This window comes from Muntiacus reevesi, chromosome 5 (assembly GCF_963930625.1).
Source record: "Muntiacus reevesi chromosome 5, mMunRee1.1, whole genome shotgun sequence".
Taxonomy (NCBI): domain Eukaryota; kingdom Metazoa; phylum Chordata; class Mammalia; order Artiodactyla; family Cervidae; genus Muntiacus; species Muntiacus reevesi.
In genome coordinates, this window is record NC_089253.1 from 50,941,660 (window position 1) to 50,954,805 (window position 13,146).

Below are 13,146 nucleotides of genomic sequence, written 5' to 3' on the forward strand. Positions count from 1 at the left end.
CCCTGAGGTGTGGAGGTTCCGCCGCCCCCAGGTGGTCAGCTTGGGCGGCACCACCTGAGCCCGCAGTCCCTGGATTCCTGCAAGAGGCTCTGCGGGAGTAGGCCTTTGGGGATGACGAGGGGACTGGGGAGATGCATTTTGGGGGCGGGCTTGCCGGTGGGGACCTCAGTCACCAGCCGGCTTGGGAGAGAGCTCGCGGCGCCACCCAGGAAAGTGCCTGTTTCCCACGTTGCCCCTTTCACCTCTTCGGGAACCTCCCAACCTCAAGGCCCCTGTCCTCATCACTGCCCAGAATCCCGCTCTGCCCCTCAAAACATCTGGGCTGATGAGTGTTCTGTTTATGTGTTGTCCAGGGCTGTGGCCATCAGCCTCGTGTAACTGTCCAGCGACTGAAATGGGGCTAGTGCGACATTTAATTCAATTTTATGTTTAATGTAAGCAGTCTATATGACTGTCTTATAGAATAGGATAGAAGATGTTGGGGGTGGGGGCTGCTTAAGGTCACGGAGCCCAGGATGTTGGGAAAGGACTCTGACTCCAAACCTTCCTGCAGCGAGGAAATACAGCTAAGCAGGCAAGAAGACTCAGAGAGTCATGCTCCTGGCTCTGCACAGGGGTGTCACAGATGTGGGAATGCTGCCCAGGAGAGGTCCTGGGGCTCCATACAATCCCAACAGGCGGTAATTCTTGAGTATGAGGTTTGCTGGGGCCTGGGTGAGCCCCTCAGTGCCTCACTTCTTTCAGTCAGAAGAGGGGTGAGCAGCTGTCATGAACAGGGACAGTGTCAGTGGCTTCATTCGGGCAGATACGGTCTCTTACTCCCCAAGCTACACGGCTCCCACAGACCGTCCAAGGCGTCAGAGTGGGAGAAGACCTCGGCCTGAGCCCCAGGTCTTGTGATATGGAAGAGCTCAGTGCATAGATCTATGTGCTCGTACACCTGGGCCCGTACCTGAAGCTCTGAACCTGTGACGGTTCACCTATATGTGGGAAGGTGGGAAGATCCCAAGGTCTGAGTCAGATGGGCAGCCTTCTAGTTGTGTTTTCACTGAGCAATCCTGGCCGAATGCTTTCACTCTCTGAGGCTCAGTTTCTCCTTATGTACAAAGGGAATATCAGACAGACCTCTGGGGTTCTATGCGTTTAGGTGTTAGTGCCTTAGATGGCATGTTAAAGGGCTACGTGGGGAGGCACGGAGCCTGAGCTAGCGGCTGACCTCCATGAGCTTGGAGCATCTTTCTGTCTACAGTCCACTGCCACAGCGTTAGCTTTGGTTCTCCAGGGGCTGGCTCTCTGCAAACTTCCCGCCCAGGGTATTGTAAACAGCTCCATCTGAACCCTGCTGACGTTGAACGTGTGGCATCAGCCCTGCATGCAGGAACGTGTGCTTGTGAGCGATTGTATAGTTTGTCTTTCTGTCACGTTCCTGTCAGCACAAGATCACACACTGTACTTCCCTGTTTCAAATCCTTGAGAACCCAGGTGCAGTGGGGTTGGGAACATGAAGTCTTTATTCTGTGATTCTCAAAGAAGGGAAGAGCCAGTGCTGGGGGCAGGGCACATGTCCAGGAGGAGCTCCACCCCCTGAGTGAGGGTGCAGGCGGGGGTTGGGGGGTGGTCCCAGAGAGTACTCTAGGTCTGGGCCAGGCCAGGCCAGGGCAGCAGAGGGCCTCAGCGGGCAAGGGCAAAGCCGATGCGATTGTTACGCCGATCAAACTCCGTGTAGAACTTGCGGATGAAGGTGGCACCCAGGACCCAGACTGGTCCAGTGGGTGGTGGGATGTCCATACCGTGCAGGGCCAGTGTGCACAGATCATCACTATTGTAGGGGTCCTGGCAGGAAGCAAAAGGGTTTCTCCACCACCTGGCACGTAACCACTGTGCCAGACTCCTCAGCAGCATCTGCCCACCTGTGCCCCATCCACACTGGGCCTCCATCACATCCTGGCCCTTTCAACTATCATGGACCACACCCCTCCTAGAGGCAGGCACTAAGCAGATGCTGCTAACAACGCATCCGACACAGTGCTGCCTTCAGGAGCTCACAGTCTGGGAGAGCTTCTGGTCCTAGACAAGTTATTAATACCTCTAAACGTACTGAGTATAAAAAGCAGATAGCATTAATGGGGACATATGATCAGGATGGAGATCAGGAGATGAGCACAGTGATTTTCAAATTTGGCTGCACGCTGCAATTACCTGGGGAGTTTTGTAAACATTGTTGTCCAGTTACCCCCGGAGGTATCAGTCGGTATGGGATGTGGCTTGTTACTGGGATTTGTAAAAGCTCCCAGGTAACCCTAGTGTGCAGCCAAGTTTGAGAACTGCTGGTCTAGCAGGTAATCTGTGCATAATGACATGTCTGTTTTGGGGCCCCTGCCCCCCCTTCCTCCCTGTCACCGAGGAGCAGACTGGAGCCTCACCCGTAACACATAGTCCGCGCTGGTGAGTGTGTAGGCTTTGCCTCCAAGGTGGAAGGAGATGTCGGGGAGTGTGGGCATCTGGTTACAGTTCACGACATACTGCAGTGGGTAGGGTCACAGGAGCCCCTTTGAGCGTGGGAGATCCCCCAGGAGACGCAGCCCTGTGCTTGTGGCCTGGCCCCTCTGCCGGAGAGGGGTGGACACAGCTCCCAGCTTCCCAATCCCCCCTCCCAGGGCCCAGGCCACATGTGGGAGAGTGTGAGAGGCAGGAGAGGAAGGCCGGAGATGGTCCCCTTCAGAACCAAAGCATTCTGGGGTGATCTGGGGGCCTGGGCTGGGTGGTGCACCCTCCTCCCTGGTGCCCGCCACCACCCTCCCGCTCCTTACTTCATCCGTGCTCAGCTCCTTGGCCCCCAAGGCCTCCATGAGCAGTCTCAGGGAGCTGGTGGGGCCCGAGATGTAAGATGCACCAGTATCCACTACGACCATGCAGCCCTCCTCACAGAGTAAGGTGGTCGACCGCACAGACACCCTGGGGGAGGCCACAGCGTCAGACAGACAGACAGCTGGACAGGAGGCTGCGGGGCGCCACCAAGCGGCACAGTTCTCCCGAGCGTGGGCAGGTGACGGAGGCCATGCCGGGGGTCCGGGGACGCGGTGAGGGAGGCGTGACACGCGAGCTGGAAGGGGAGGGTGCTTCCCACCCAGCACGTGGCTCAGTGACCCTCCGCCTCTTCTCGTCGCCCCCTCCCCCCGACCCATCATCTCTGTGTCCCCTCCCCGGACCAGGCAGGCAGAGAGCAAGGGCTGCACTCGGAGAGAGGGCGGGACGGCAGCCCGGCCCTCTCCCAGGCCCACCCCAGCAGCAGCAGCACTTTCAGAGGGAAGAGGGTTGAGGGTCCCGACCCTTTCATTCTGATCTGCCAGGAGCCAGGCTTGCTGATGCTCACGTAGTGGAAGTTCTCTTGGTAATACTGGGGGTCACTGCCTCCCAGCACGATCTCGCCCCCTAGCAAGTGGGAATTCCTAAAGGGAAGATTAGAGTGTTGTGGACACCGACGGCCTCCAGGACTCAGTAACCCCAGCAACCAGGGAGGCTGGGCCCAGGCTCAGGGTCGGCAGAGGCAGCAGGGTCGGGCAGCAAGGCTGAGACGTGGCATGGCAGGCCATTTCTCCACCTCTGCCTGTCCCCAAAGCTCAGTCAGAGGGTTCCAGGGTGGTCCAGCGGCACCCCAGTAAAGCCTCCCCAGAGAGGTCACGGGAGGAGCAGACTCAGGACAGGGCAGAATGCGTGCAAGACGCAGATCGCCCCCACCTCATTGGGGCCTGAGCAGGTGCGTGGGGCCTGAGCAGGTGCTTGGCACCTGGGACGGGCCCCGGGGAGCTGCTGGGGTGGTGGGCAGGGTGAGGAGGGCGGGGGTGGGCAGAGGGCTTGGGCATCAGTGGGGCCTGGCCCGCTGCAGTGAGTCTGTGGCGGGTGACATGTGTGATTCTGGGCCAGGCGCTCTGGAGGGTCAGGGCCAAGTGGGGGCTTTCCGTCTCCTTACTTGGAATCTCTGCAGAGAAAGAGACAGCAGAAAGGGCGCTTTTGTTTCAGGTGAGCCCCACCAGCCCGTTGTTTAGCAGGGTGGCATCACACACTCTTTTTACCCTACAGGCAGTGGAGTCACCAGGAGGTAAGTCGCTGAAGTCACCCCGGCAGTGAGTGGGGGACTGGAGCCAGGGCCTCTGGTGCCCCATCCGAAGCTGATGCCCCTTGGTTTCCTCTCCTCCAGGTGGCATGATGCCTCCCACAGGTCAGGGTCTGCCTTCGGGATGGTTTCCTATGTGTGTGTATGTGTGTGTGTGTGTGTGTGTGTGTGTGTGTGTAAGAGAGAGAGATGGGGTTTTCCAGCACTCTTAGTAGGAGGCAAGTGTGTGTGCACGTGGAAGCGCGTGGGTCACACATGTTATTGGTGCAAGTGCATTAATTGCATCATCATAAATCCAGTACATGTGCACCTGTGCTAGACAAGTTCCCCTTACCCCTCTCCCAGCATTTCACCATCTCTCTGGACATTTCTTCCTTCTCATCCCAAAGCAAAGGAAGAGGCAAGGCCTCTTCTCAACAAGGCCTCTTTGCTGGGATTCTCCATCCCGTGGCCTCTCAGCTCCTCCCCTCAATTATCTCCTCTTTTCTCATCTTTTCAGTTTCTCACCTTCTGCTGGCTGCTTCTCCCACCTGCAGGCCTACTCAGGCATCCTCCAGCATTTATAGACACCCACACGTCTCTCCCTGCCTCTCTGCACAGCTGTGTCTGCGCCCCTTCCCGGGCAGACTTCTCAGGACAGGCCTTTCCCTCCCTGAGACCCGCACCTGCCTCTGCACAGCCTGCCCGCCTGCTCTTGCCTGGCCTCGGAAGCAGCTCCTCCTGAGATTGCACCTGACCGCCAGTTGGTGGCCTTTTCTCAGTCACTGTCTTTCTCTCGCCAAACCAGACACTCCTTTCCATTTTGTCCTTGTGATGTTTCTGGGTGCTGGCCTTCCCCTCTATCCTCACTGCTACTGGCCTGCAGTTCTCACACCTATGATCCCTTGTCTCCAGCTCGTACCCAGCAGCTCAGGGCAGATCACAGCTCTGCTCCACAGCTGGTGGTAGCTTCCCCAAGCCTGGCTGTGCTGCACGTACGCTTGACCTGGGTTTCAACCTCATGTGCCCTGTTTTGCTCATCATATTGTAATGTTTCTTGTCTTCCCTGCTGGACTATGAGCTCTGTGAGGGCAGGGACTCTGTCTTATACACTGTGTTCATGGCTGTACCCCCTTGAGCCTTGCACAGTGCTTGTCAAATCAGTGTCCAATGTTGTGGAGTCAAGGACTGAGCAGACAAGTGAAGGGACTCATGAATGAAGTCAGCAGTGCACATGAGGAGCCAGGCCCTCACGGGGAGGCCCAGCGGTCATGGCAATGCCCCACTCTGCATTCTTCTCTTGCTCTAGAGCAGTGCTGAACTAAACTGTAAGTAAAAGGATCTTCTGCCAAGATGGAAATGTGCTGTACTTGTATAGTCCGATGTGGTAGCTGGTAGTCCCTGCGGCTACTGAGTAGTTGAAAGGTACAGTATGACTGAGGATTTGAATGCCTGATTTTATTTCCTTTTCATTTAAGCATCTGCTTCCACATTGGATCGTATAGCTCTGGATATGGAGTGAGCACCACCTGATCCTGAACACGGCACAGTCCTGGCTCAGACACTCTGCCTATCCCCCGGCTCTGCCCTGTCCCTGCCTCCCCGGCCCCGCGGGCCCAGCCTACCTGCTGTAGTAGACAGAGAAGACGTCCTCCGTCAGCACCCGCTGGGCGAGGATGTGGTCAAAGACAGGGGTGACGCCGCCGACGGCCTGGGCGGGGAAGCCCATGCCCAGGACGCCGTCAAATTTGGCCAGCATGAAGGGCATCAGGGGCAGCTCCGTGACCTCGCCAAAGGTCTGTGTGACTGTGATCCCACCCACCTGTGGGAGGAAGCACCAGGGGAGACCAAGCTCGCGGGCCACCCCTGGCCAGAACCCGGTCCAGGCCTGCCCATGTGGGGCCCCAGGGTGTGACCACTTCATCAGCCCCACGTACACAGCAGCCCTCCTAACACGCATCTGGGCTGGGGCGTCCAGAGGGACTAGGAGGGCAGAGGCTGAGAAGGCGGCACCACAGTCAGGCCTGCCCTTCACGCTCCTGGAATGGAGAATCCTAGAGATGGAGGCGGGTCAGACACAGACCAAGCGACCGTGAGAACCAGGACTGACCCTAACTCCACACTCTGAATTCAGCCATGACCTTACAACCTATGCCTAACTCCAAAAGTGCTCCTGGCCACAAGGCTGACAGTACCCTTGACCCTGACCCTGACTCGGGATCTCAGTCTAGGGGCTGGCTAAGAGCCCAGTCAGAGCCAGATGACCCCAAGCAGCTTCCTCGATTGGAGACTGGACTCAGGACAAGCTCCACGAATGCCTTAGCTGCAGAGGCCCTCACAGGTCGTGCCCAGAATTCAGGTCTGTCTGCTCTGCCCCGGGTGCTAGCAGCTCCAGGGAGCAGTGGCAGAGGAGGGTGCTCCTCCAAGGTGGGCTGGACTGCACCGTCCCCAACCGCGGGCGCTAGGAAGATCTGGGGACAAGGAGGGCAGATGAGCTGAGACAGCCTCACTCACAGTCACCAGGTCCTGGCTCAGGAAACCTTTGACCTTCCCGGATCCGTAGTGGATGGTGAACTCCGTCCCATTCTCCACATAGCTGGAGGATTCCAGGGAGTTGTAGAGGCTGTGGATCTCTGGTGGGGAGACATAGGCTCAGGGCCAAGAGGCCCAGGGAAGGGTTTGAAGGCAGGCGCTGGGTGGGGCCCGTGTGTTGAGGCCTGAGTGCAAAGACGGGGTGGCCCTGAGCTGGGAGGGTTGAAACATGTGCTTAATCAATCAATGACTGTATTTCTTGGGCCCCTGTAATGTGCTCGTGTCTCTGAGAATTTTGTCTCAGATGAAGTATTTTAAAGTAGTTGCTAACCCCAGGATGGCGAGAGGACTCTGGTTCCCGGAAGCACTCGCTAGCTCCCTGAGGTTAAGGAGTCAGAGCCCACTCTCTGAATAGGTCTGAGAACTCAGTCCTTCTGGAGCCCGCTTTTTACTCGGTGGTCATGTCAGAACAGTGGGAGACATTCTCTTCCCTCCTCTCAGGGGCAGGGGGCCCAGAGGCAGGCAGGAGGTGCCCAGCTGGGCCCAAGGCCCGGCGGGCGCGGCGGGGGAGGCACCGGGCCCTGGTCTCACCACAGGCTGTGTACAGGGGGCTGCACTTGGTGGAAGGCACCCAGAGGTTGGCGGAGCCCGTGTCAAAGATGACTTTGAAGGTCTGTGGTGGGGTGCCGATGCCGATCTCACCGTAGTACTGGGCCTGCAGGGCGAAGGAGAGAGGTGGCCTGAGGGGCTTGGGGGGCCTTGGGGTCTTCCTGATACGCTCTTTGGAACTTGGGGTGAGATGAGGCAGACCATGTAGCCTCCCTGTGCTTCCATTTTCAGCAGGGATGGAGTTGGAGGCTTAGCAGTATCTCATGACCTGCCAGGAAGTGGGAGGCTCAGTAAGACAGGAGGGCAAATTAAATGTACTGCCGGTGAAGCAGGGAGATGCCCCATGCCCCATGGAAACCCTGATGCTTCACTGAGCCCCTGCCACCCCAACACCTGTACTTGGGGGCCCAGGGCCTGGATTCCTGGATTCCAAACGTGAGCCCACCTCTGGGCTCCTTCCAGTCCTCTGTGCCTCAGTCTTTTCAGCTGTGAAATGGGAATTTTGTGAGGTGCTCAAAAAGGGCAAAGAAAGCCTTAGGCCCGAAAGAAGGAGAGAGTGAAGCAGGCAAGGGACCGAGCTGGGCACTCACGTCCAGGTAGTTGGTGAGGACCACAGGGGAGGTGCGGTTGCCAAAGGAGAGAGTCTTGCTGAGCTGGCTCCACTCAGCACCCAGCCGGGCCATGTCCACGCCTCGCTCCTTCAGGCTTTCCCAGACCGAGGGCATCTTCTTGAGGAAGATCCTGGCCCATGATGGAGTAAGGAAAAGTAGAAGAGCTCTGTCCCCTCCCATAGTAATGGTAGAGTTCTAGAAGTTTCTAACAAAACTACCCCAACCTTAGCCCAGGCACCTAGGTATCACTCTTGAGTCCTTAAGTCTCTGAAGGAGATTTTATAGACCTCCGTGGTTACCTGCGCTGGTATTAAATGACCCTCAATTAACTCGCTCCTGTTGTTTAAATTTACTCCTTATAATTTTAAGGTCATTTGTTCATTCATTCACTCCACAATCACAGGTTGGACACCTATTCTGTGCTTGCACCATGCTGGATACTAGAGATACAAAGATCATCACCACCTTCGACAGGCTCCAGCGGGCGGGAAGAGGGAGGAGGAAACAGCACTGACTTCCCCTCTAGACTGGTTCCAAATAGGACAAGGAATACGTCAAGGTTGTATGTTGTCACCCTGCTTATTTAACTTATATGCAGAGTACATAATGAGAAACACTGGGCTGGAGGAAGCACAGGCTGGAATCAAGATTGCTGGGAGAAATATCAATAACCTCAGATATGCAGATGACACCACCCTGATGGCAGAAAGTGAAGAAGAACTAAAAAGCTTCTTGATGAAGGTGAAAGAGGAAAGTGAAAAAGTTGGCTTAAAGCTCAACAATCAGAAAACTAAGATCATGGCATCCAGTCCCATCACTTCATGGCAAATAGATGGGGAAACAGTGGCTGACTTTATGTTTTGGGCTCCAAAATCACTGCAGATGGTGATTGCAGCCATGAAATTAAAAGACGCTTACTCCTTGGAAGGAAAGTTATGACGAACCTAGACAGCATATTGAAAAGCAGAGACATTACTTTGTCAACAAAGGTCCATCTAGTCAAGGCTATGGATTTTCCAGTGGTCTTGTATGGATGTGAGAGTTGGACTATGAAGAAAGCTGAGCACCGAAGAGTTGATGCTTTTGAACTGTGGTGTTGGAGAAGACTCTTAAGAGTCCCTTGAACTACAAGGAGATTCAACCAGTCAATCCTAAAGGAAATCAGTCCTGAATATTCATTGGAAGGACTGATGCTGAAGCTGAAACTCCAATACTCTGGCCACCTGATGCGAAGAGCTGACTCATCTGAAAAGACCCTGATGCTGGGAGAGATTGAGGGCAGGAGGAGAAGGGGACGACAGAGGATGAGACGGTTGGATGGCATCACCAACTCGATGGACATGGCTTTGGGTGAACTCCGGGAGTTGGTGATGGACAGAGAGGCCTGGCGTGCTGCAGTTCATGGGGTCGCAAAGAGTCGGACACGACTGAGCGGCTGAACTGAACTGGAGGAGGTGAAGGCTGGGTGTGCCGCCTCACGGCTGGATGGGTGAGGCAGTGCCATGCAGGACCTGCAGGTGGCAGCACATGCCCATGCGGCCGGCGCCCGGGCTCCAGGAAGCAGCAGGCCGCACCCGGCCAGGGCCCTGGGGCTGGACTGGGTGGGATGGGGAGAGGCAGGCGTCTCCAGAGTGCCTGTGCAGCCTATCCTCCGGAAGAAGCGCTTTCCTGAGCCTGGGTCCCAGGCCCCCCGCTTCTTTTCCTGACGGCTTCCTGTCTCCTTTAGGAGGCAGAGTTAAAGAGAACTGGGAAAGTCACGTCGCCCTGAGCTGCCACCATACGGGTGCCCAGCACTGTGCAGGCCACCCTCACCATGTGACCTCGTTCCCATTCTGCAGGCTGGCTGTCCTCACTCTGGGGTGAGGGATGAGTGACTCAGGAGTAGGTGCAGCAGGGATTCAAGGTGCCCTGACTGGCCCATCTCCCAAGAGGGGTCCCCGGACTCCAACGTGAAGGCTGTATGCCACAACCTGAGCTGTTGTTGAGGGTCCCGGGTTTGCAGCCCAGTGTTTGGAGGGTCCCTGTTTCTTCTTCTGTACTTGCACTAGCCTTTCCTTCTCAGGCCCCATGCATTTTGCCCACAAACATGAATGCAACTTTCATGCCTGTTGGTTTTAATATTGTAACAGAAATGACTTGCCACATTCATAACATGGTCTGTTCTTCCACAAAGTATTTTCACGACTTTGATCTATTTGATTCTCAGCCATCACCTGAGGTGTGTACCTTTAGTATTCTCATTTTACAGATGGGAAATGGAGGAACAGAGAAGGCTTGGCCCCAGAGAGGGCTCCTTTCCCACTGTTTACTCTGGACCTCTTTTACCCTCTCCTTTTAGAGAATCCCTTCCTTCTCCCCTTTCTCTCCCCCTCTCCCCCAGGCCAGCACTTTGCAGCATTTTCCAGCCCTCGAGGCTAGCGTGTGCCCCCACGCTGGCCTCCCCTTTGCCTGGGCGCCCGTCCCATTTTCCCGGGTGTCCATAACCAGCACTCCACAGCCTCATGCCGTCTGTGATGAGGGTGTAGTCGTCGTGGGAATGTGCTCGAATCCCCTCCTACCTGCCTGATTCTGAGCAACTTACCTGACCTCTCTGGGTCTCTGTAACACTGGACTTAACGGTAGTACCTACCACTGAGAGTAAGCACTTTGCAGACTGAGTTGCCCAGTGCTCAGTACATGTAAAAGGCCTCTATGTATAAAAGGCAGTGATAGCACCTTGAGAATGGGATCTGCCGTTCGGAACGCCAAAGAGCCTTGCATGGGAAGTTCATGTCAGCTAGCAAAACTCCTCTAAGTACATTTGGAAAGCCTGATTCCCTCTTCACCGTGGTCCAGTTCCATTCTTCTTCTCATTCTGAAGAGACGAGGGAGAATGCTTTTTTCCTTTCCCTGCCTTTATCCTGGGGGTGGGGGCCACTGGGAAACGCCCCGTCTCGCACACCGCCCCCCAGCCCAGCAGCTACTCTCCCTGGAGCAGAGGAAAGAGGCTTTGGAAACACGTGGCGCAGTGCGTGCCCAGGCTGAGCCTCCTGCATCTGACCTCCCTGAACCTCAGTGTCCCCAGCTATAAAATGGGACTGGTGGAGGATGATTTGAGCTGAGACACAGGAAGACAGGAGACACTATGAAGTCCTCAGCACTTTACAGGCCTAGCAACTACCACTGTTATGAAAGCCTGCCCCTTAACTTCACGTCTTCTGGTCCCATCTGCTTCCCCAGCGTGAAACCCTTTCTCTGGGAGGCTCTCTCCCACCTGCCTCTGAGCTCCTGCAGCCTTGAAGAATTGCTTGTTCCCTCAGGGAACAGTGAAAGTGAAAGTCGTCAGTCATGTCCGACTCTTTGCGACCCCATGGACTATACAGTCCATGGAATTCTCTAGGCCAGAATACTGGAGTGGGTAGCCCTTCCTTCTCCAGAGGATCTTCCTAACCCAGGGATCGAACCCAGGTCTCCTGCACTGTGGGCGGATTCTTTACCAGCTGAGCCGTCAGGGTCCCCTCAGGGCCTGTCACCAAACATGGATGTTAGGTCTTTATCTTCCTCCTTTGTGGGCAGCCTTAAACCTCTCTTTTAATATTCGTGATAATCCCCCTGGAGATGGTAACAGCTGGGTTTTTACAGCATGCCTGCGCCAGGCTGAGGCATTTACAGGCAATATCTCATTCAGTCTTCAGAGCAGCTCTGTAAAATAGGTATTTTATTATCCCTGTTTTAAAAATGGTAAACTGGAATTTCCCTGGTGGTCCAGTGGCCAAGACTCCATGCTCCCAATGCCGGGGGCCTGGGTTCAGTCCCCAGTCAGGGAACTAAACCCCATATACTGCAACTAAGAGTTCTCACACCACAACTAAAAGATCCTGCCTGCTGCCATGAAGATCCAAGCAGGCAGTGTAGCTAAATAAATGAATATTAAAAAAATTAAAGTGGCAAACTTGGACCCGGCCAGGTTCAGGGTCTTGCCCCTGGTTCCAGAGTTAGTTGGCACTGCTAGTGGAACAGAATTTAAGCCAGGACTATTTGGCTCTGGAAGCCTTGAATCTAACCACTGTGTTGCCCTGCTTCCCTGGTAGATTTAACCATACCACACCCTTCTTAGCAAGTAGTCTGTGAGCTCCCGCAGGGCAGAGAACATGTCTCAGTCATCTCCGAGTCCCCTCAAAGTGCCTAGAGTGGTAATCTGTGCAGAAACTGAAAACTCTGGGCCAGGATCAAAAGGCCCAGCTAGTGCCTCTGCTGGCTGTGTGACATCGGGCAAGTCACCTGACCTCTCTGAATGGGATGAAACTCTCCCTGCCCGGCTGCTTGTGAGGACAGGGTGACGGGGGTGGCATCACTTGTTTGAACCCCCACCCCCATGTCAGGAAAGTGACGACCCCTCCTCCCCGACCCTTTCTCCCAGTTACCGTCTGAAGGCAGCAGTGTCTGCAGGGAGACTGAAGGTGTAGGAGCCCCAGAGCACCAGCAGGAGTCCCCAGAGAGGCATCTTGCTGCGCTGGTCCACGCTTCGCCTGGGTGACAAGCTCGCTCTGGGGTCCCCTGAAGCACCCTCTCCTTTTATACACTGCACACTCGGGATGGCTGCAATTCTGCTCTGCCCTGATTTATTACCACGGGGCAGATGGCGGGGCAGCCAGTAATAAATCCCTCCATGGGACTGAGCTAAGTGGGTGAAGGGTGACCAGGTTTCTGACGTGGAGCAGGGGTCTAGAAGGAGGGCTGTGGGAAAGGAAGGCTGCACCGTGACGCCAGCAGCCCGGTCTCAGCCTGGCCCTGTGACCCCTCGGGGAAGACAGAGGCCGGTGAGGAACAGCACTGCCTGGGAACCAGGACAGGGCTGGGACCAGCACAGGACCCCGGTTTCCAGCCCCCAAGCCCGTCTCCCCGACCCCTTGCCTCTGTGTTAACCTTGGCTGTGCCCCTGACTGGCGTCTCCCAGGCTGCATCTCAGTGTTGCCATCTGGAACGTGGGTGATCCCTCCAGCTCACTCCCTGACAGAGCCAGACCCAGGGAGCCCCAACGCGGCCTCCCCCCAGGTCTCTGTTAGCAGCGGCTGTTTATGGGGAAGTGCAGCACAGACCTCCTCTGAAGTAAGGAGCTGGGGCGGGGACGTGTGTCCATCCTCAGACAACCTGTGTTGGTGGAAGGGAAAGGAAGGCCCCAGGACTGGGGGAGGCTGCTTTCTGCCCAAGAGCGAGGTGGAGCAGCTGGCCTTTGCACTCCTCTCCCTCTCTCTGCTTCTCCCTGACTCCTCTCTGGGGCACGTCTCTGCCTCCTTCCCTTGCCCTTGTGGCTTACCAGCG

General features: G+C 55.9%; 1 protein-coding gene across 2 annotated transcripts; it reads right to left on the reverse strand.

Moving 5' to 3' along the window:
* Positions 1–1,511: 1,511 nt before the first annotated feature.
* REN (renin) lies at positions 1,512–12,370 on the reverse strand. 2 transcript variants are annotated; one of them, XM_065936740.1, is made up of 10 exons: positions 12,249–12,370; positions 7,825–7,975; positions 7,217–7,340; positions 6,608–6,726; positions 5,719–5,915; positions 3,971–3,979; positions 3,330–3,449; positions 2,811–2,955; positions 2,424–2,522; positions 1,512–1,833 (listed from the first exon to the last, which is right to left on the reverse strand). In XM_065936740.1, the coding sequence occupies exons 1-10, from the start codon at positions 12,326–12,328 to the stop codon at positions 1,672–1,674; spliced, it is 1,206 nt and encodes a 401-aa protein (XP_065792812.1). In that variant the 5' UTR covers positions 12,329–12,370; the 3' UTR covers positions 1,512–1,671. The 2 variants fall into 2 exon arrangements, with proteins under 2 accessions (XP_065792812.1, XP_065792814.1); XM_065936742.1 differs by lacking the exon at positions 3,971–3,979.
* Between the last annotated feature and the right edge of the window lie 776 nt (positions 12,371–13,146).

Coding starts and splice junctions, on each gene's coding strand:
- REN (XM_065936740.1), bottom strand. CDS start 12,328: ATGCCTCTCTGGGGACTCCTGCTGGTGCTCTGGGGCTCCTACACCTTC. Junction 7,341..7,824: donor TCCTCACCAACTACCTGGAC/GTGAGTGCCCAG, acceptor TTCGCCCTGCAG/GCCCAGTACTACGGTGAGAT. Junction 6,727..7,216: donor CCCCCTGTACACAGCCTGTG/GTGAGACCAGGG, acceptor TCTCCCCACCAG/AGATCCACAGCCTCTACAAC.